The following is a 21,441-nucleotide window of genomic DNA, read 5'->3' as shown; positions in this document are numbered from 1 at the left end:
TTAGTCCACCACGATAAAAATGGATTATTGTGAGCTCAGTTTGTAATTCCTTTAAGCACATGCATTTTTTTTCCACACGTCAGGTCTAATTGACAGCAGCTGACAAGTACATGACATTTCTTGAACTCCTGGCTGATGTTGAGGGTTAATACGTTGCGCATGTGGTTTTCATGGAGGGTCACATTGGTGTGTACAGCGACCTGCAGGATACTCGGACACGGCAGCAATGACACTCTCTCTACGTCCTTTTCGCCATCAGTTTCTCAGTCACTGAATTTGAGTGGCTATGTGGTCGTCACTCACGCTGTCACTGTATCATTTTATCCTTAGCCTAAACTTAAGCCCGCCCTTATGGGGCTTCAATGTTTGAGCAATGGAGATTATTTGCTTGTCTTCAGACTCGGTGAGAAACGTTATCCATGTAGCAGCTTATCTATACTGAATATACATGCAGCCAGCTTTGGAAAACTAGAATCAGAACAATACACATAAAGCGAATTTCACTCAGGTGTTAACTCTAACTTCGGTAAAGTTAGACAGAAATTGGCAGATTCGCAAGATTCGCGTTTTGCGGTTCAATAAATCATAGGAGAAACGTTTTCATTGCACAATAGAGAGCTCAATCTAACCGTAGTAAAGTAGACAACAAGCTACAACCCTGTTTTCATCCGAAAGAACCGTGTACATATGTGGATTAATAAAACGCATCCCTGTGAGCGTTAGCTTTCAGCCAAGCGTCTAGAGACCGTCTACAAAGTGCAAAACTGAAAGTGGACACAAAGATACATTTGAATAGCTTCCCTGATAGCACAGGGGCGTTGAATCCACGTTGAATCAACCTCCGCCACTTCAAACAAACGTGGATTCAACGCCCCTCAACGCCCCTTTGCTATCTGGGTTCGCTGTTATTGAACCTAGAGCTACCAAAATCATAGCACACAGCTAGTGCTCCCCTAGAAACACACTACACCTGCCAATAACAGGAAAAATGACTCACCCTATTTATAATATATTATAATTAATAATATTTTATTGGGGGTAAAATTCAATAGCTTCACTGTTATTGAGCCTACTGCTTCCAAAATCACAACACACATCAAGGGCCTCCCAAGCAACATACTACACCAGTTAATTAGGGGAAAATGGACTTGCCCTATTTAAAATATATTTTTAATGGGGGAAAAATGAATAGCTTCGCTGTTATTGAGCCTACTGCTTCCAAAATCACAACACATGTGTAGGGCCTCCCAAGCAACTTACTACACCAGTTAATTAGGGAAAAATGGACTCGGCCTATTTATAATATATTTTAATGGGGGAAAATGCAATAGCTTCGCTGTTATTGAGCCTACTGCTTCCAAAATCACAACACACATAGAGGGCCTCCGTATTAACATACTACACCTCCTAATTTTGGAAAAACTCGCTCAGCCTATTGATAATATATTATTATAGGGGGGAAAATTCAATAGCTTCGCAGTTATTGAGCCTACTGCTTCCAAAATCACAACACACATATAGGGCCTCACTGGCAACATACTACACCTGCTAATTATGGAAAAACTGAGTCGCCCTATTTACAATATATATATTTATTGGGGCGAAAATTCAATAGCTTCACTCTGTTTGAGCATAGTGCTTCCAAAATCACTACACACATCTACTGCCTCCCTATCAACATACTACACCTTCTTGTTTTGGTCAATTATGCTCAGCCTATTTATAATATATTTTATTGGGGATAAAATTCAATAGCTTCACTCTCATTGAGCCTAGTGCTTCCAAAATCACAACACACATCTAGGGCCTCCCTTTTAACATACTACACCTGCTAATTTTGGAAAAGCTGGTAAGCTTTGGAAATAGCTTCATTGTTATTAAGCCCAGTGCTTCCAAAACCACTTCACACATCTAGGGACTCTCCATCAATAGACTACACCTGCTTGTTTTGGGAAATTATGCTCAGCCTATTTTTAATGATTTTGTATTGGAGAATAAATTCAATACCTTCTCTCTTATTGAATTTAGTGCCTCAAAAATCACTCCACAAATCTAGGGTCTCCCTAGTAACATACTACACCTCGTAGTATGGCAAGATCTGGCTCGGTCTATTTTTCATAATTTTTTTCAGAGGAAAATGTCAATGGCTTCACTGTTATTGAGTCTAGCGCTTCCACAATCCTTCTACACATCTACGGTTGTACTACACACATCTACAGTCTCTTTATTGTGACAGCCCAGCTCTAACATGCCAGGTCTGTCTTTCTCCCTGGATGGCCTTGCCGCTTGCCTTGACTTTTTCTTCAATAAAGATTAATGAAAGATAGGCTGATCAAGAATTTCCCAAAGTAGCAGGTGTAGCACGATATGGAGACCCTAGATGTCTGGAGTGACTTTGAAAGTGCAAGACTCAAAAATAGTTAAGCTATTTAAAATGTTTAAATAAAAATATATTTTTCCATAATTAGCTGCTGTAGTATGTTGCTAGTGAGGCCCTAGATGTGTGGAGTGATTTTGGAAGTACTAGGCTTTATAACAGCAAAGCTATTGAATTCCCCCCCCCCCATTAAAAATATGTTATAAATAAGGCAAGTAATTTTTTCCCTAATTAGCAGGTGTAGTATGTTGCTTGGGAGGCTCTAGATGTGTGTTGTGAATTTTGAAGGAGAAGGCTCAATAACAGCGAAGCTATTGAATTTTCCCCCTATTTAAAATATATTATAAATAGGGCGAGTCCATTTTTCCACAATTAGCTGCTGTAGCATATTGCTTGGGAGGCCCTAGATATGTGTTGTGGTTTTGGAAGCACTAGGTCCAATGACAGTGAAGTTATTGAATTTTACCCCCATTAAAAATATATTATAAATAGGATGAGTCCGTTTTTCCCGGAATTGGCACGTGTAGTGTGTTGCTAGTGAAGCAGTAGCTGTGTGTTATGATTTTGGCAGCACTAGGCTCAATAAAAGTGATGCTATTTAAATGTATCTTTGTATCCACTTTCGTTTTTGCACTTTGTAGACGGTCCCTAGACGCTCGGCTGACAGCCGAATGCTCACAGGGATGCGTTTTATTAATCCACGTATGTACACGGTTCTTTCGGATGAAAACCGGGTTGTAGCTTGTTGTCTACCTTACTACGGTTAGATAGAGCTCTCTATTGTGCAATGAAAATGTTTCTCCTATGATTTATTGAACCGCAAAACGCGAATCTTGCGAATCTGCCAATTTCTGTCTAACTTTACCGAAGTTTAACACTTTACATTAAACAAATAGACATGTAGTGTATATTAACTATGGCACCTTCTGTCCATTTCTGTTGAAATTCCTCAAGATTTTTCATTAAAACACTGAGTGCAGGCTTAGGCCATTGATCACAAAGAACAGTTCTATCAACAACCTTGACCACATGAAATACAGTAGCCACAAGTCATTAGGTGTTAATTAATTCATTAACTGAACTGTCAACTTACATCATAGGCCTGTTTATTTTTATCTAACTTAATTAAATCTGAGGAACATAGCAGACCAGTGCACCTTCAGTTCACTTACTTACAAGTTCAGACATCTTGTTTGATTTAATTTTGATAAAAGTAATTTCAATCTGATGGTTTAGTCATATGTTTTGCCGAGCTATTGGTCCATATATGTATGTGTGTACAGTATGTGTGTAGTTTTGAATCAATATGAAATATGAAAATGAAGAACTGAAATACTAGCAGTAATTAAATGGAAAATGCTAAAACAAATGCACTTGTTGGACATCTCTATGTCCAGAATAGGAATAAACCCTGCACAGGTGCACATGGTGTCCTGTACCGTCTGTGTCCTCGACTGAGATGCTTCTTCAGAATGTCAAACAAAAGTTGTTACAGATTATCGCAATGCAAGAATCACACATTATGTCAAGTGTGCATTGGCACCAGCGATATATTTGGTAGCGGAGGACAGCCTTTGATTTGTGGCGGGGCAAAGAAAACACCAGCTGGACTAAACATCTGCCCCTTCAAACGGAAGGCGCTGCTGGGAACGGATTTGTGGAAAGCCTTTTTGAGCCAGGGGTCCCAGCTCCAACAAAGCACCAAGCTGTTGACGCACAACACACACAGGGGAAGTCGTTTGATGAGCAACTTTAAGTGGCCGACACAGCATGAACCTAAACCAGGACCCCAGGTTCATTAGTTAGATAAAGAGATCAATTTTGATTTGTATGTGTATTGATGACTTGTAGGTTTACATTTTGAGATGATCTTAGTGTCTCTCATTTCTAGCCACTATAAAAATGGTGGGCACAACATCATTCATTTTTTATGTGTCCAGTTGATTGTAGACAATGCATTGTTGCACCTGTCAGGAAGGTCAGCCGGGGATGCTTAAAAATGTGGAGGTGAGAGAGGATTGTGGTGATATAGGGGTTGAATAGGTGAGGTAATTGACACCGGTCAGTTCCACAAATAAACCTCTAGGTTCCTTTCATCCTCCTAAATGACATTGTACAAGACTGCCCCAAGATATGCACTGTATACAGAGTGTGTAAGTATGATGTTAATAGATCTAAAATATTTGCACACAACATTACATTTAACTGTCTTTTTGACAGTAAAAACATGAAGTTTATCTATACAGAATCAGGCTTTTAATATGAAGTATCTTGTTTAACAGCTAATAGGTAATGCAATAGGTCAGTGAAGGGGTCTCAAGGATGTAAGGCATGTAAAAATAACTCAAGAGTGGTTGACTGTCGTCACCTGTTGGTGTTGACACGTCCTGTTGCCCCTTGAAGATCTGCTGCCGATTTAAGTGCTCAGAAGAAATCGATAATGCGACTTGATTAAGATTTGCATAGTATTACATGCCCAAACATAGCGTGTGCATTTGCGCTTGACAAGCACTTTCATCCTCATAAAAGGACCACTGGTTCTCTGCCTCTTATACTGAGGCCCCTGAGGTTGGGATTGACGGAGGTAAGATCCCCAACGTTTATTCTACTCATGGAGTTTCCATATGAATTCAGGGACATGGCATTCTGTTACATAAAAGTATTTTTTAATATAACGGGACTCCAAATGTAAATACTGTAAATGTTTTTTTTTATGTTTAATTGTAGTGTTTTTCAGCAGATTTCTGTGTGTTGAAGTAATTCATCTTTGGACTGACTGAAGAGAAGGTATGGGGGGAAAATATCTTAATATAACAACATTAGATATATAATTCTAAAAATGTGAATAGCTCTGTTAATACAAAGAAATCAATATATCAAAAATACATCAAAAGTCATTCATATGTTCTATACAGTGAAGCAGTCATCATGAGTTCTGATGCGGAGATGGCCGTGTTCGGCCCGGCCGCCATCTACCTCCGGAAGCCCGAGAAGGAGCGCATCGAGGCTCAGAACCGGCCCTTTGATGCCAGGACGGCCTGCTTTGTCCCTGACACCAAGGAGCTGTACGTCAAAGGCGTCATCCAGAGCAAGGAGGGCGGCAAAGCAACCGTGAAGACCGAGGCTGGGGAGGTGAGCCCACAGGCCTCCTTTTCCACTAAGGATTTATTGTGTGTTCCATTTGTATGAAGGGCTCTTCTTACGAGTAGTAAGATGACCGAGAAACAAGAAGTTACATAAAATTACGCGACGGCACGCCTCCCTAAAGTCATCCGACGAGAAACGGACTTGTACAAATCAATGGATCCCCAGTTCATGGCGAGTTCTGATGACTTGAAAGTTATGTCATTTCAATTTACGAGATTGTCACAAGCTGTCACCATGTACAAATGGAACGCACGATAACATTTACATTTGTTCATTTAGCCAACACTTTTTATGTGACTTAATGTGACTTACAATTATATTACAAGGGCCAGTCTCCCCAGAGCAACTCAGGGTATTTGCCTTGCTCAAGGGCACAACAGTGGAAGCTGGGAATTGAACCCACAACTTTTCAGGCTCCCCAGCTGATGTGAGTTTGCTCCTTGTCTTTGTGTGTGACAGACAGTGACCGTTAAAGACGAGGACTGCCACCCCATGAACCCGCCCAAGTATGACAAGATTGAGGACATGGTCATGATGACCTACCTCAACGAACCATCTGTGCTGTGTAATCTCAAAGAGCGTTACGCAGCCTGGATGATCTACGTAAGTTTTTTCCTGGGAATGCTATGGAATTTTAAGGAACATCTAACATGGGACGAGAAATTCATGATGGACTTTTTACTGTAGACCTACTCTGGGCTGTTCTGCGTCACTGTGAACCCCTACAAGTTCCTGCCAGTGTACAGTGCAGAGGTGGTGTCTGCCTACAGAGGCAAGAAGCGAATGGAGGCTCCACCCCATATCTTCTCTGTGTCTGATAATGCATACCAGAACATGCTAACAGGTGAGGCCAATAGAATATTACAAGGATATCCTACTCACATACAGATATGGACACAAATACACTCAGTCACACTCACACACACTCAAACACACACACACACATGCACACACACTTATCATGTCTCTGGACAGTTCATCATTAGTGTTTAAATATCTGTATGACATCACTATGACGAGAAGTTGAAGTGTACAGAGAAGTTTCATTTGATTGTATGATGAAGGTATCAATAATATTGGACACATGTACAGTATTTTATCAAGTATTTTTATAATAAATGCTTTGTATCTTTGAAATGATATCAACAGATCGTGAAAATCAGTCTGTTCTGATCACGTGAGTCATGTTCATTTGCTTCTTTCTAACACGTTTGCAATCCATCGTGCTTTGAGTGTTCGGATGACACTGAATGTATGCACTGGTGCATTTTCTAGTGGAGAATCTGGTGCAGGGAAAACGGTGAACACCAAACGGGTCATCCAGTACTTCGCAACAATTGCAGTGTCTGGAGACAAGAAGAAGGAGGCTGCTCCTGGCAAAATACAGGTAGGTCAGGGACACTGATGCGGACGGTTGTAAAGAGGAAGTCGGCCTATAACCATACCGTACTGTACTGTACTGTACAAGACATGTTGACTTTCCCAGGGAACACTGGAAGATCAAATCATTTCAGCCAACCCTCTGCTGGAAGCATTTGGGAATGCCAAGACAGTGAGAAATGACAACTCCTCACGTTTCGTGAGTAGATTTCTATTTTTTTATTTTGAAAATGATCTGAAGCATTTCAAATTGATGCTTCTCTTTTGAAGAGAAAAAGTGAAAATAAAGTCTTTCTTTATAATAGGGTAAATTTATTAGAATTCACTTTGGAACAACAGGAAAACTGGCATCCGCAGATATTGAAACTTGTAAGTTTCTCCTCTATTCCATTTTATTTGTTACTAGTATTTTATTTGTCAGGAATATTTCTTTCTTGTCTGGTAATCAATGACTACACATTTTTTTTTTTATTAAGATTTGTTGGAGAAGTCAAGAGTGACATTTCAGCTGTCAGATGAAAGAAGTTACCACATCTTCTATCAAATCATGACAAACCACAAGCCAGAGCTCATTGGTACATTCATATGATGTTATGCCTATTTTTAGTAACCTGGCCAACTATAGGCCTATATCTAATCTCCCTTTTTTGTCAAAAATACTAGAAAAAATAGTGTCGAAACAAATTGGTACCTTCTTGCATATGAATAAAATCCAAGAATTATATCAGTCTGGTTTCAGAGCTCACCACAGTACTGAATCAGCCTTAGTTAAAGTTTTTAATGACCTCCTCATCGCTGCCGATAATGGACATATATCAATATTGGTCCTCCTGGACCTCAGTGCTGCCTTTGACACCATAGACCACAACATACTACTCCACAGGCTTGAACATTCGATAGGCATTAAAGACTCAGCACTCGCTTGGTTTAGATCATACCTTTCCAACCGCAGACAATTTGTACAGGTTCACAATGAACCATCTACCCAGACTATGGTAAAATATGGGGTGCCTCAAGGCTCAGTACTAGGGCCCCTGTTATTTTCTCTCTATATGCTTCCTCTAGGCTCAGAAATTAGGAAACACGGCATTAAATTTCATTCTTATGCAGACGATACACAACTATACCTTTCCATAAAACCTGACGAATTGACTCCGTTAGCCAAACTTGACACATGTATACGAGACATAAAGACATGGATGACAAACAATTTCCTGCTTTTGAACTCAGATAAAACAGAAGTCATGGTTTTAGGTCCTAAAAAGATGAGGGATATCCTATCCTCATCACAGGCTACATTTACTGATCTCCGACTATCCTCATCCACATGTGTTAAAAATCTAGGAGTTACAATTGACCAAGACCTATCACTAAGTAATCACATAAAACAGATTACCAAAGTTTCATTCTATCATTTAAGGAACATTTCAAAGATAAGGAAGTCTTTATCCCTACCAGACGCTGAGAAATTAATCCATGCTTTTGTCACCTCAAGGATTGATTATTGCAATGCTCTATACGCTGGCTGCAATAACACCTGTCTAAAGAGCTTACAGCTTATACAAAATGCAGCTGCTCGCACACTCACTAGAACTAAAAAATATGAACATATTTCCCCTATCCTGGCATCTCTACACTGGCTGCCTGTTAGAAGTCGCATTGACTTCAAAATATTACTTCTAACATACAAAGCCATTAATGGCCAGGCACCAGAATATATTAAAGATCTCCTAGTTCCATATAACCCACCCAGACCGCTACGATCACAGAATACTGGCCTTCTTGTAATTCCAAGAATCTCAAAAACTACAGTAGGAGGCAGAGCTTTCAGCTATCGCGCACCCCTCCTCTGGAATAATCTTCCTACCTCAATTCGACTAGCAGACACCCTCCCTATTTTTAAGTCTAGACTTAAAACATACCTCTTTACTGCCTCCCATAGTTAGGTATGGTGCGTGGAAATTCACCCACCTCAGGGTTTTTTGGAATGGACCACCCTGCTGAGTCCTCGTGTGACTGGCACCCCAGTCGCACGTGCGATGGTGGTCACTGACCATACCTGCGCTGGTGTCGACTACCCCTCACCATGCCTTAGTTATGCTGCTATAGCATAGTGCTGTCATGGACTTTTCATGTGTCACGCCGTACAACCCCCCCCCTCTCCTCTCCCCCCTTCTCTCTCTCTCTCTCTCAACTCTCCCTCTCTTGCCTATTCCCACCATGGTATACTGTAACAATATATAGTACTACTGATTACTTATTGACATTAACCATTCTGATTTTCAGTAATACTAACCCACTCTACATCTCTCTTTCTTCCCCCTTACTGTACCTCACTTGTGAGGTATATCATCACCAGCCATCAACCATCCGTGTGTTGGCCCTCCTCTCACCCATCTCACCTGAAGTCCCATCCTCGACTGCCCTATTACTGCCCCCTATCTGGACTCCTGGCCCGTACAGCCTAGCGACCCACCACCAGCCTATGACAACTCTGCCTGGATTACTGGCCCATCCACCAACCCACCACATGCCCCTCGGAAACTCCCTTCCCCTGGACAATCCCAATGCTGGACTATTGAACTTTCTGTCACTAAATCAGGAATAACGAATTACCATAACGGATACGTAATCATCCCACCTCTTGTAACTTTCAGCTCAAGTGCTTAACACCATGTCTTATTCTCTACACCCGACTATCATATGCATTTGTCATGTATACAGACCTTACTGTCATGTACTGACCCTAGGCAGATGGGTCAGGCCCTTGAGTCGTGGATCTGCTCGAGGTTTCTTCCTATATATATCTCCAATTCTAGGGAGTTTTTCCTCGCCCCTGTTACCCATGGGCCTCTCTCTTGCTTTCCTTTTCTTCCTTTCTTTCCTTCTTTCTCTGATTGCCTACATTCTGTAAAGCGCCATGATACATGTGTTATGTTTTGGCGCTCTATAAGCACAATAAATTGAATTGAAATTTAGTAGACTACTGCAGTGAAGATAGACGTCATGTCATCCCATCCTCACTCTTACTTCCTGTCTTTTTTACCTATGTCAGAAATGCTGTTGATCACCACCAACCCGTATGATTTCCCATTGATTAGCCAGGGTCAGATCACAGTGGCAAGCATTGATGACAAGGAGGAGCTGGTTGCCACAGATGTGTGTATTTGTTTTCTTTTGCATACAAAACTGCATTTGGTATCTCTTTACTATTGTTGTTTTCATAATAATCCCTAATTGCCCCAAAAATTATAAATCAGCTATCTATTTATAGCAATAGCAATCTATTTTTCTTTCTGAAGACGGCTATTGATATCCTGGGCTTCAGTCACGATGAGAAATTAGGCATCTACAAGCTGACTGGAGCTGTGATGCATTATGGGAACTTGAAGTTCAAACAAAAGCAACGTGAGGAGCAGGCGGAACCAGATGGCACTGAGGGTAAAACCCTTCTTCCCAGTCTTGGTGTTCCTAGTAGTGATTGTCATATTTCTGTTGTCTGGTCTGCTGTTAATTTCTACATGTTTTGTCCTCGGATGTTCATATTGCAGTGGCTGACAAAGTCGCCTACCTCATGGGCCTGAACTCTGCCGACCTGCTCAAAGCTCTGTGCTACCCCAGGGTCAAGGTGGGAAATGAGTATGTCACAAAGGGACAGAGTGTCCAACAGGTAAACCGAGAGACTTTCTAATGAGGAGACACAGCACCCAAAGAATCCTCCATAGAAATGCATGGGGTTAGTTTGTAACGCCAATATGGCCGATGTCTACACATATCCCGCTCCTTCCTGTATGCCTCCCCATTCACTTGATTTGGAAAATAGCTCTGTCCATGGGACTCTAAATGGGCCTCAGCTTAATTTGAAGTGTCAAGGAAACATTTTTGTCATGGGCTGCAAATTACATTCACTTTAAATTATGAATAAGCCCAGTTGTCATAGCAAAGGAGTAAATGTCCAAGTAACATGTGAAAATGAAAGCACTTAGTCAAATACCCAAGAGTCTGTCAAGTTATGGTATATTCCACAGAATGGTTTTTGTTCATAATATATTTATTTAGCACTGAATGTTGAGATTTGATTCACTTCAATACACCCTTTTCAGGTGGTCAACTCAGTTGGTGCCTTGGCAAAATCTGTTTATGAGAAAATGTTCCTGTGGATGGTAATACGAATCAATCAAATGCTGGACACAAAGCAGCCAAGACAGTTCTTCATTGGCGTGCTTGACATTGCTGGCTTTGAAATCTTTGATGTGAGTTTTTTGTTTTTGCGATATAATAGTTGGTTTTAGTGTATGAGGATTATTGTTAACTAGACACTGTTCTCTGTGATACTCTATACTGAAATGATGGAATTCAAACTATTTGTATTTCTTTCATTTTCACATAGTACAACAGCTTGGAACAGCTGTGCATCAACTTCACCAATGAGAAACTGCAACAGTTCTTCAACCACCACATGTTTGTGTTGGAACAAGACGAATATAAAAAAGAGGGCATAGATTGGGAGTTTATTGACTTTGGAATGGACTTGGCTGCCTGCATTGAGCTTATAGAGAAGGTAGTACATTCTCACATTAAATAACTATAATTTAATTTCCCTCTCTCTATAACCTTGAACCAATGAGCATCTTTGTTTTTTCTTCCTCAGCCGATGGGGATCTTCTCCATTCTCGAGGAAGAGTGTATGTTTCCAAAGGCATCTGATACCTCTTTCAAAAACAAGCTGTATGACCAACACCTTGGCAAGAACAATGCCTTCCAGAAGCCCAAGACTGTCAAAGGCAAGCCTGAGGCCCACTTCACCCTGGTGCACTACGCTGGCACCGTGGACTACAACCTCTCTGGCTGGCTGGATAAGAACAAGGACCCGCTAAACGAGTCCGTGGTGCAGCTCTACCAGAAATCCTCAGTCAAGCTGTTGGCCTTGCTGTATGCATCCTTTTCCACTGCAGAAGCAGGTACTATTCGTTGTGTAGTGAGGAGTTAACTGCATTAACATTTATTCATATTAATATTCATATTTAACTTAGATTTATTGTTATTTATCATTTTGGTCATAGTCTTTGATAATATAGATGTAAATAAGTTACATGAACATGATGGTTTTGATTGACTGGATTGTTGGCTTGTTCCTGAAGAGGCCAGTGGTGCTGGGGGTGGTGCCAAGGCAAAGGGAGCCAAGAAGAAAGGCGGCTCCTTCCAGACCGTCTCAGCTGTCTTCAGGGTAAACCTGCACCACACAACCCATGTCCAGAACTCACTGAAGCCCTTTCAAGTCACTGGTCACTGATTAATCACCCATGGCTTCTGACTACCTGCAGGAGAATCTGGGTAAACTGATGACCAACTTAAGATCCACCCATCCTCATTTTGTGCGATGCCTGATTCCCAATGAAGTAAAAACTCCAGGTATTGTTTAGGCATTGTAGAATATACCACCAATGAACCACTGAACCTCTATCTGTCATAAAATGCTGCTTACATTCAGTAGACAGTTTTGGTACGCTCTGTTTATGTGGCAAATGATGCAAAACCAACTTATGTTTGCCTACTGAATTCATGACAGGGATAATGGACAATCATCTGGTCATCCACCAGCTACGCTGTAATGGTGTCCTGGAAGGCATTCGAATCTGCCGGAAGGGCTTCCCCAGCAGAATATTGTATGCTGACTTCAAGCAGAGGTAAATGAACCGTGAGCACGCTCACTCCCAGTGGAACTAATCCTCCGGAGTCATGCTCATTACGGCTTTCATGGGTCCAAACAGGTACAGAATACTGAATGCCAGTGCCATTCCAGAAGGCCAGTTTATTGATGGCAAGAAGGCTTCCGAGAAGCTTTTGGGATCCATTGATGTTGATCACACACAGTATCGCTTCGGACACACTAAGGTAAGAACATTCTAGAGCACACCAAATATAACATAAAGTAAGATAAAATAATGTCATGATGCATTTCTCTGTGTAAATGAGGGGAGTTACAACATTTCTTACAATGACTAATGGATGAATGTCTTGGGGACACGCAGGTGTTTTTCAAAGCGGGTCTGCTGGGAACATTGGAGGAGATGCGGGACGAGAAGCTGGCCTCGTTGGTAACGTCCACTCAAGCCCTGTGCCGCGGCTACCTCATGAGATTGGAAATCTCCAAGATGACATCCAGGAAGTAATTATAGCTCAAACACGTTTACGTTTTACTAGATGTTTTTACACTGTAGATAACAGCAGTAATGCAAACTTTTAATGTCTACAAGAATTTTCTGTTGTCTTTTCTTAAAGGGATGCTGTGTATACCTTGCAATACAATCTTCGCTCATTCATGAACGTGAAAGGCTGGCCATGGATGCGTCTCTACTTCAAGATCAAACCCCTGCTGAAGAGCGCTGAGACAGAGAAGGAGATGGCCACCATGAAGGAGGACTTTGTGAAATGCAAGGATGACCTGGTCAAGCAGGAGACCAAGAGGAAGGAGCTGGAGGAGAAAATGGTCACTCTGCTGCAAGAGAAGAATGACCTGCTCTTACAGATCCAGTCTGTAAGCATGTAGAGGTTTCTAGAATCTTCAAAAAATATATAATATAACTTTAGTAACATTTCTGTTTATATCATAGCATTTACATACTGAATGTTCAGGTCAGTTTTTATTTCAAATTTAATTAAATAATGTTTTTACCTAAATTGCTGCCTAAATTGTTCTACTTTTTTTTGTATCTGATGCTGATTGCCAGGAAGCGGAGCATCTGTCGGATGCTGAGGAGAGATGTGAGGGTCTGATTAAAAGTAAGATACAGATGGAGGCGAAACTCAAAGAGACGACTGAGAGACTGGAGGATGAGGAGGAGGTCAACGCTGAGCTGACGGCCAAGAAGAGGAAGCTAGAGGATGAATGCTCCGAGCTGAAGAAGGACATCGATGACCTCGAGGTCACCTTGGCCAAAGTGGAGAAGGAGAAACATGCCACTGAAAATAAGGTGCATACTTATGAAAACCGCAACTAAACCTATCTCAGAAACAATTTACAACATTGATATTAACTGGAAGTCCATGAAAATATTTACAGGTGAAAAATCTTATAGAGGAGATCTCTGGTCAAGATGAAAGTATTGCCAAACTGACCAAAGAGAAGAAAGCTCTCCAAGAGGCCCACCAGCAGACTCTGGATGACCTTCAAGCTGAGGAAGACAAAGTCAACACCTTGACAAAAGCTAAAACTAAACTTGAACAACAAGTGGATGATGTGAGTCCCTTTGTCTTTCTCTATGTATATCTATGTCTATATCTGTAAAATGGATGATTATATTGATATATATAAATGTTACTGTTTGAAGTGGACTTTAATGTGTGAAATAGTTGGAGGGTTCTCTGGAGCAAGAGAAGAAGCTCCGCATGGACCTGGAAAGAGGGAAGCGGAAACTGGAAGGGGATCTAAACCTGATCCAAGAGTCTGTAATGGACTTGGAGAATGACAAATTACAGTTGGAGGAAAAACTCAAGAAGTAAGATCATGTTTGGCGCAAATACAATAGGTGTAGGTATGTGTCCTTGCTACACGCAATTGAGCAGGAGTTCTTTTTTCCCAGAAAAGATTTTGAAACAAATCATCTGCTCACCAAAATTGAGGATGAACAATCGATGGTGTCTCAATTTCAAAAGAAGCAAAAGGAGCTTCAGGTAATGACAAGCCCTTTTTTTGATAATCATAACTTTATAATAAGAACTTTTTGCCTTATCTTTGGCTGCTGCAACAGACTCTCTCTGTCTTTTCAGGCCCGCACTGAAGAACTGGAGGAGGAGATTGAGGCTGAGCGCGCTGCCCGTGCCAAAGTGGAGAAGCAGCGGTCAGATCTGTCCAGGGAGCTGGAGGAGATCAGCGAGAGGCTGGAGGAGGCCGGAGGCGCCACCTCCGCCCAGATCGAGATGAACAAGAAGCGGGAGGCGGAGTGCCAGAAGCTCCGGCGGGACCTGGAGGAGTCCACTCTACACCATGAGGCCACCACCGCCGCCCTGCGCAAGAAGCAGGCCGACAGCATGGCCGAGCTCGGCGAGCAGATCGACAACCTGCAGCGCATCAAACAGAAGCTGGAGAAGGAGAAGAGCGAATTCAAGATGGAGATCGACGACCTGGCCAGCAACGTGGAGGCTGTGGCAAAAGCCAAGGTAGAATTCTACATTTTTAAATTAATAATACCATTATGACGTTAATCTTACTAAACACTGCTACCTGCAAAACCATGATGAAATAAAATAAGCACATTATGAGGCATTTTTTTCTCATGGTGATGAATTGAGCCTTCTACAGTTGCATCTGTTGCAAAAATTTACAAAACAATCCAGTCAGCAACCTTATGCAGGACAAAGGAAACTGTCAATCTACAACTGGTATTGGTGGTCTTAATCAGAGAAGATCTCAGACCTGACCAAGCAGATTGGAGAGGCTGGATGATGGATTTTTCATGGTGTTTTAAAAACAGATCAACCTGGAGAAGATGTGCCGCACTCTGGAGGACCAGCTCAGTGAGATTAAGACCAAACACGAGGAGGGCCTGAAGCACATCAACGACCTGAGCGCCGAGAAAGCTCGTCTGCAAACTGAAAATGGTAATGGCCAAGGCCCCACTTCCTCTGTCCTCTGGAAGACTACCCAAAATTAAAAGATTACTTCTGATTACAACAGTCTTGTTTGTCTTTGTTTCACAGAAATAAATAGAGTCTTATGTAGAGAATACTGAATTCTGACCTGCTTCTCCCAAACCACCTTTAGGAGAAATAAGGAGAAAAAGAATAGCAATTTGTTTAAGCATTTTAAGATATTAAGTTGAACATGAGCTATTGGACCTGAGATGACACAAGGCTATTTCTTAGATAAACTTAAGAAATATGAGACAGTCAACATCATACATTGGTGTTCAATTGAGCTCAATTGTGTCTAGGAGAAATAGGCTACACAAAGAAGCGATCTTATTTAGAATTTTCCTTTCCTCTACAAATGTTTTTGCTACACAGGGGAATTCTCTCGCCAACTTGAGGAGAAAGAAAGTCTCATCTCACAGCTGACCAGAGGCAAACTTGGATACACACAGCAGTTAGATGAGCTGAAAAGACAGCTAGAAGAAGAGGGAAAGGTAAATGAAAGATACAATGAGAGTAAATATATATCCAAAGGAACAGGTGAAAAAATGCCCTTCTAAAGCGTACATTATTGCACTGATTTATTAAGAGGAATTTATATCCAAGGGAACAATTAAAAAAATGATCTGTAATGACAACACATAACTATTTAATTGTACAACATAACAGGCCAAGAATGCCCTGGCCCATGGTCTGCAGTCCTCCCGCCATGACTGTGACCTCCTGCGGGAGCAGTTTGAGGAGGAGCAGGAGGCCAAAGCTGAGCTGCAGCGCTGCATGTCCAAGGCCAACAGCGAGGTGGCGCAGTGGAGAACCAAGTACGAGACGGACGCCATCCAGCGCACCGAGGAACTCGAAGAGGCCAAGTAATTCGACTATCTCCAAAACCTTAGGATGTTCTGTTCATAGCTTACGTGAATAAAGCCAGAAGTGCTGAAACAATTTCCCGCCTTTTCACAGGAAAAAGCTTGCCCAACGTCTCCAAGACGCAGAGGAGCAAATTGAAGCCGTGAACGCTAAATGTGCCTCACTGGAGAAAACCAAGCAGAGGCTGCAGAGTGAGATTGAAGATCTCATGATTGATGTGGAAAAGGCCAACAGCTTGGCTGGCAACCTGGACAAGAAGCAAAGGAACTTTGATAAGGTGCTCAGTATATGTCAACTTGCAGTTTTTAAATGTGAAGATACAGGAGATCTACTTATCTACATTTCAGGAACATACAGTGCCATGTGTAAGCAGGACAGAGGTTCTGAATGTTTGCAGTTCTTGCATCTTGACTGATAATGTTATTTTTAGCAGTTCTCACTCTGTTAACAGCAGACAATAGCATGTATATTTGTGTCTAATGGCAGGTTCTTGCTGAGTGGAAGCAGAAGTATGAGGAATGCCAGGCAGAGCTGGAAGGTTCCCTGAAAGAGTCCCGAACGCTCAGCACCGAGCTTTTCAAAATGAAGAACTCATATGAAGAGTCCCTTGACCACCTTGAGACCTTGAAGCGTGAAAACAAGAACCTTCAACGTGAGGGAATTGAGCATTTTACAAATGCACTTGTTGCAGCAGTCAGTAATTGATTAATTGACACAACAACCTCATATACTGTAGTACAAAAGAACATTTTAATCTTCTACTGACACTGATTGTCTACCTTAATTAGAGGAGATCTCTGACCTGACCGAGCAAATAGGTGAAACTGGAAAGAGTATCCATGAGCTGGAGAAATCAAGGAAGCAGATGGAGACTGAGAAATCTGACATCCAAGGAGCATTGGAGGAAGCTGAGGTGAGAAAGCTCACCTTTTCATTTTCGCCCAATTATGACATGAATAGCACATGTCATTATGCTGTATGCGTTACCTCTTTCCTACTTGAACAAGGTGACCTCAGGCTCAATGTAAACAGTAGCACTGTATCATAATGTTAATTTCCTTTTGAGGCGTCTCTGGAGCACGAGGAGTCGAAGATCCTCCGCGTGCAGCTGGAACTGAATCAAGTGAAGTCTGAAGTGGAGCGAAAGATTGCAGAGAAGGACGAGGAGATGGATCAACTGAAAAGGAGCAGCCAGAGGATCATCGACACCCTGCAGAGCACTCTGGACTCGGAGATCAGGAGCAGGAACGACGCCCTGAGAATCAAGAAGAAGATGGAGGGAGACCTGAACGAGATGGAGATTCAGCTGAGCCATGCTAACCGCCAGGCAATTGAAGCACAAAAGCAGTTGAGATATGTCCAGGGACAGCTTAAGGTATGAAGCCTCTCATGCAGTGTTATACATTTTCTGATTCATTTTTGTTTTCTTCTGAAAAGATAAACACAGCAATGGCATTCTAGTCGAATGTACTGAACAGATCATTCTAATAAGACATGTTTTTCTCAATTCTGAAGGACATCCAAATTCACCTGGACGATTCCCTAAGGGGACAGGAGGATATGAAGGAGCAGGTTAGCATGTCCGAGCGTAGGGCCAACCTCATGCAGGCTGAAATCGAGGAGCTGCGCGGCGCCCTTGAGCAAACGGAGCGGGGTCGCAAGGTGGCCGAGCAAGAGCTACTCGATGCTAGTGAGAGAGTGGCACTCCTGCACTCTCAGGTGGGTCATATGGGAATCATGAGTCGTATCTAAGTTCCACTTAATGAGACCATGTTAATGAGGCTATTTCTGTTGAAGTGTTTGCATTCAACAAACATTTGGCTCTTACAAGTCAGTCAGTCTGGCAGTCATTTTAAGCCAACACTGTCATTTTCATTTAAGAACACAAGTCTGCTCAACACAAAGAAGAAGCTTGAGGCTGATGCGGTTCAACAGCAGACTGAAATGGAGGACTTTGCTCAGGAGGCCAGGAATGCTGAGGAGAAGGCCAAGAAGGCCATCACAGATGTACGTTTCCTGTCTCTCACAGTTTCACCCACAACAATAACCACGGAAATGACAAATGAATGATTTTGTATTATTACCTCCATAAAGGCTGCTATGATGGCTGAGGAGCTGAAGAAGGAGCAGGACACCTGTGCTCACCTGGAGAGGATGAAGAAGAACCTGGAGACCACCGTCAAAGACCTGCAGCACCGCCTGGACGAGGCTGAGAACCTGGCCATGAAGGGTGGCAAAAAGCAACTCCAGAAGCTGGAAACAAGGGTATGTGTATGTTACCGTATGTACTATGTGTCTCAGCAGATTGTGAGGTTTGAGAGGATGTGTGGCGGTTAGAGAGAGTGTGCACAAATGAGTGTGACAGCGTTGTTCCTCTTAAACCCTGCTGTGATGATGACCGCAGGTGCGTGAGCTGGAAAACGAGCTGGACGCAGAGCAGAAGCGCGGAGCTGAGGCCATCAAGAGCGTCCGCAAGTACGAGAGGAGGGCGAAGGAGCTCACCTACCAGGTTCAGACCATTTTATTGCTCCTCTGCTCTTCTCTAGAGAAGCTGTAATGGCCCAGCACATCAGCCTGTACAGTATACAGTAGATGCTGGTGCTGGTCTGTTCTAGCCTGGACAGGCCCACCTAGATTTCCTTTCAGGGAGATACTAGTCTGGAACACCATAATTCACGTTGTGACAAAACGTTTCCATCAGACAACAAAAAGTGTTGGAAACGTTTCACAATCCACAGGCTCTATTCACACAGTGAATGAGTCTGGTTTTAACCAGGCTAGATCTGTTCTACAAATTACTGAATTTTCCGTCCTAATGCATTTCTAGTCCTCTGCTGGGTTGAAATGATAGACAAAATCTGGGATTTTTTGAAGAAATAGATCATTTTACTAAATGTGATACCACATGCCATTCAAATTGGCTTGTATCAGACAGATCTGTGAGATGATTGAAGTAAAAAGAGAGAAATAAAATAAATGTTTTGAGCCTGAAATCTGTAGCTTTTTTTATGGGGACTATGTGTTCTGTGCTGCCTTGCAGTCTGAAGAGGACAAGAAGAACGTGAACAGACTGCAGAATCTGGTGGATAAACTTCAGAACAAAGTGAAGGCCTACAAGAGACAAGCTGAAGAAGCTGTAAGACACCCCAACACACACACAAACACACACACAAGTGATACACCATGTTACCCTATTTATTTAGCCAGTGTCTTTACCCTATTTATATGTTTTCAGGAGGAGCAGGCCAACACTCACCTGACACGCTTCAGGAAGGTGCAGCATGAGCTGGAGGAAGCTCAGGAGAGGGCCGATATCGCAGAGTCCCAGGTCAACAAGATGAGAGCCAAAACCAGAGACATGGGACCCAAGGTGAGTGGAGATATCTGTAGATTTGGCCTCCACCTTTTGGCATATACAAAATGCAACCTTTTTGGTAATAGCAGTGTCTACATACTACACAGTAATAAAAGGTTTTTACATTTTTAATTATTTTTTTTTCTATCCCATATAAAACAGTCCTTTTCAGTTTCAGTGTCAAAATCACTGTCAAACATCAAATTCCTTACAGGCGAATTAACAGCAATAATGTTGTAGATTAAAGGAAAAAAGATCTTCCAGGCATTCTAAAAACAGACAATTAAAAAATAAAATCTCTCAGACAAAAAAAAAAAAAAAATCTGTGTTTTGGACACTGTGTACTTGTACTTTCTTTCAGTTGTTTAATGTGATTTTGTTCAGTGCTCTTAGAACAATTCTTCAATGAGTTATTTACTATGGCATTCTTAGAAGACCTCAGATGATGGTGTTGTTTTAATGGGGTTTCTGAATTGCTGTTGTGCTCTCTTTGTTTTGACAGACACCAGAGGGCCCAGCCGAGTAGGGGAGACAGAGATAATATCATTGGAGAAGATGAATAAGAAAAAAGAGAGATGTTCATGTATTGCGTGTGTAATCTTATATTCAGCATCATCAGGGCATGGAGATATGGAGATGACACAGCCCTTGTCTTTGGTGTTGTTGTCAAAACCCATTGCAGGCTCTTGTTTTTCACACAATACATGGAAACAAATAATCTCACTTCATAAAGGGTGCTATATTGTGCATTAGTCTAACTCAGTGGAATGCCCATATACACATGATGGAATACACATAATGCCAGCTATTATCAAATAATGACGTTGAATGAATTACATTTGTTGATTTGCGTGCCTTGAATTTCTCCACCAATAATACTTTACTGAATGCTGTACTAGTCATATTAGTCATTTAAACCTCAAATGAAACTAAATGAAGATAAAAGACAACACTCATTAAATCATTCAACCTTACCATCCATTAATGACAACCCCTTTACCCATTTCAGTTTCTCAAATAAAATATAATCTATCAATAAATTAAGTACCGTATCAGTAGCAAAACCCTTGTGTTGTTTAATTCCTTTTCAATGTATTTTAATCAATGCTCACGATGACACCACATACAAAACCCACTCAGCAGTATCACCTTACCTCTTCAAGATGTATGAGGCCACAGATGTAGGAGCCTACTCTGTAAATACACAATGAAGCTACATAAAATTCTAAATAATTCCATTCCATAGTGATAACCTCACTGCAATGCCCAATTCCTTCTCACAGACTGCACGGAGAGCAACGCTGCACTTAAGGGATAAACTTCTGGCTATATTTAAACTTGAGGGCTCCTTGCTCAAGTTCCATTCTCCATCATATGTGTGGCTTATCCAGCATTTACACTGTGTTGTGAAATGTTGGGCTGATTTAAATGCTTATGAGAGGATTATCATGCGCTCTCGTCCCTTTGCTCTGGAGGTCACTCTGTGTCCCTTGTGTGAGTTTTTGCCCTCTGATGTTGGATGCCATGCACAGAGCCAAGTAGCACATACTTTTGTTTGTTCCATGGTGTCGGCTCTAAAGCAAAACAATATTCTGTAGCAATACACCCATAGAGGACATTTTCCTTCCAAAGAAAAAAACACCCGTACTAGACGTCCAAAAGCAGAGTGCTCAAAATATAGCAG

The 21,441-nt window shown here is 41.8% G+C and overlaps 1 protein-coding gene across 1 annotated transcript; it reads left to right on the top strand.

Annotated features, from left to right (window-relative positions):
• The first annotated feature begins 5,305 nt into the window (after positions 1-5,305).
• LOC143102955 (myosin-4-like) lies at positions 5,306-21,075 on the top strand. Its single transcript, XM_076266748.1, has 39 exons — positions 5,306-5,509; positions 5,984-6,127; positions 6,212-6,368; positions 6,674-6,701; positions 6,800-6,911; positions 7,011-7,103; positions 7,210-7,273; positions 7,381-7,479; positions 9,960-10,063; positions 10,207-10,345; positions 10,456-10,574; positions 11,008-11,157; positions 11,295-11,465; positions 11,556-11,865; positions 12,046-12,131; positions 12,229-12,316; positions 12,474-12,591; positions 12,676-12,799; positions 12,937-13,073; positions 13,187-13,442; positions 13,636-13,878; positions 13,968-14,144; positions 14,258-14,403; positions 14,488-14,578; positions 14,675-15,064; positions 15,379-15,505; positions 15,911-16,029; positions 16,205-16,401; positions 16,496-16,679; positions 16,889-17,054; positions 17,191-17,315; positions 17,469-17,777; positions 17,918-18,121; positions 18,284-18,409; positions 18,497-18,667; positions 18,807-18,911; positions 19,443-19,538; positions 19,638-19,788; positions 21,041-21,075. Exons 1-39 carry the CDS (start codon positions 5,306-5,308, stop codon positions 21,073-21,075), a joined length of 5,865 nt encoding a protein of 1,954 aa, XP_076122863.1.
• The last annotated feature ends 366 nt before the right edge of the window (positions 21,076-21,441 follow it).

Source organism: Alosa pseudoharengus, unplaced genomic scaffold, assembly GCF_046254945.1.
Source record: "Alosa pseudoharengus isolate Yale_2024_CS ecotype anadromous, Long Island Sound unplaced genomic scaffold, YU_APseudo_1.1 YU_APseudo_1.1_scf_4, whole genome shotgun sequence".
Lineage (NCBI taxonomy): Eukaryota > Metazoa > Chordata > Actinopteri > Clupeiformes > Clupeidae > Alosa > Alosa pseudoharengus.
This window is presented reverse-complemented; position numbering and strand designations above follow the sequence as displayed.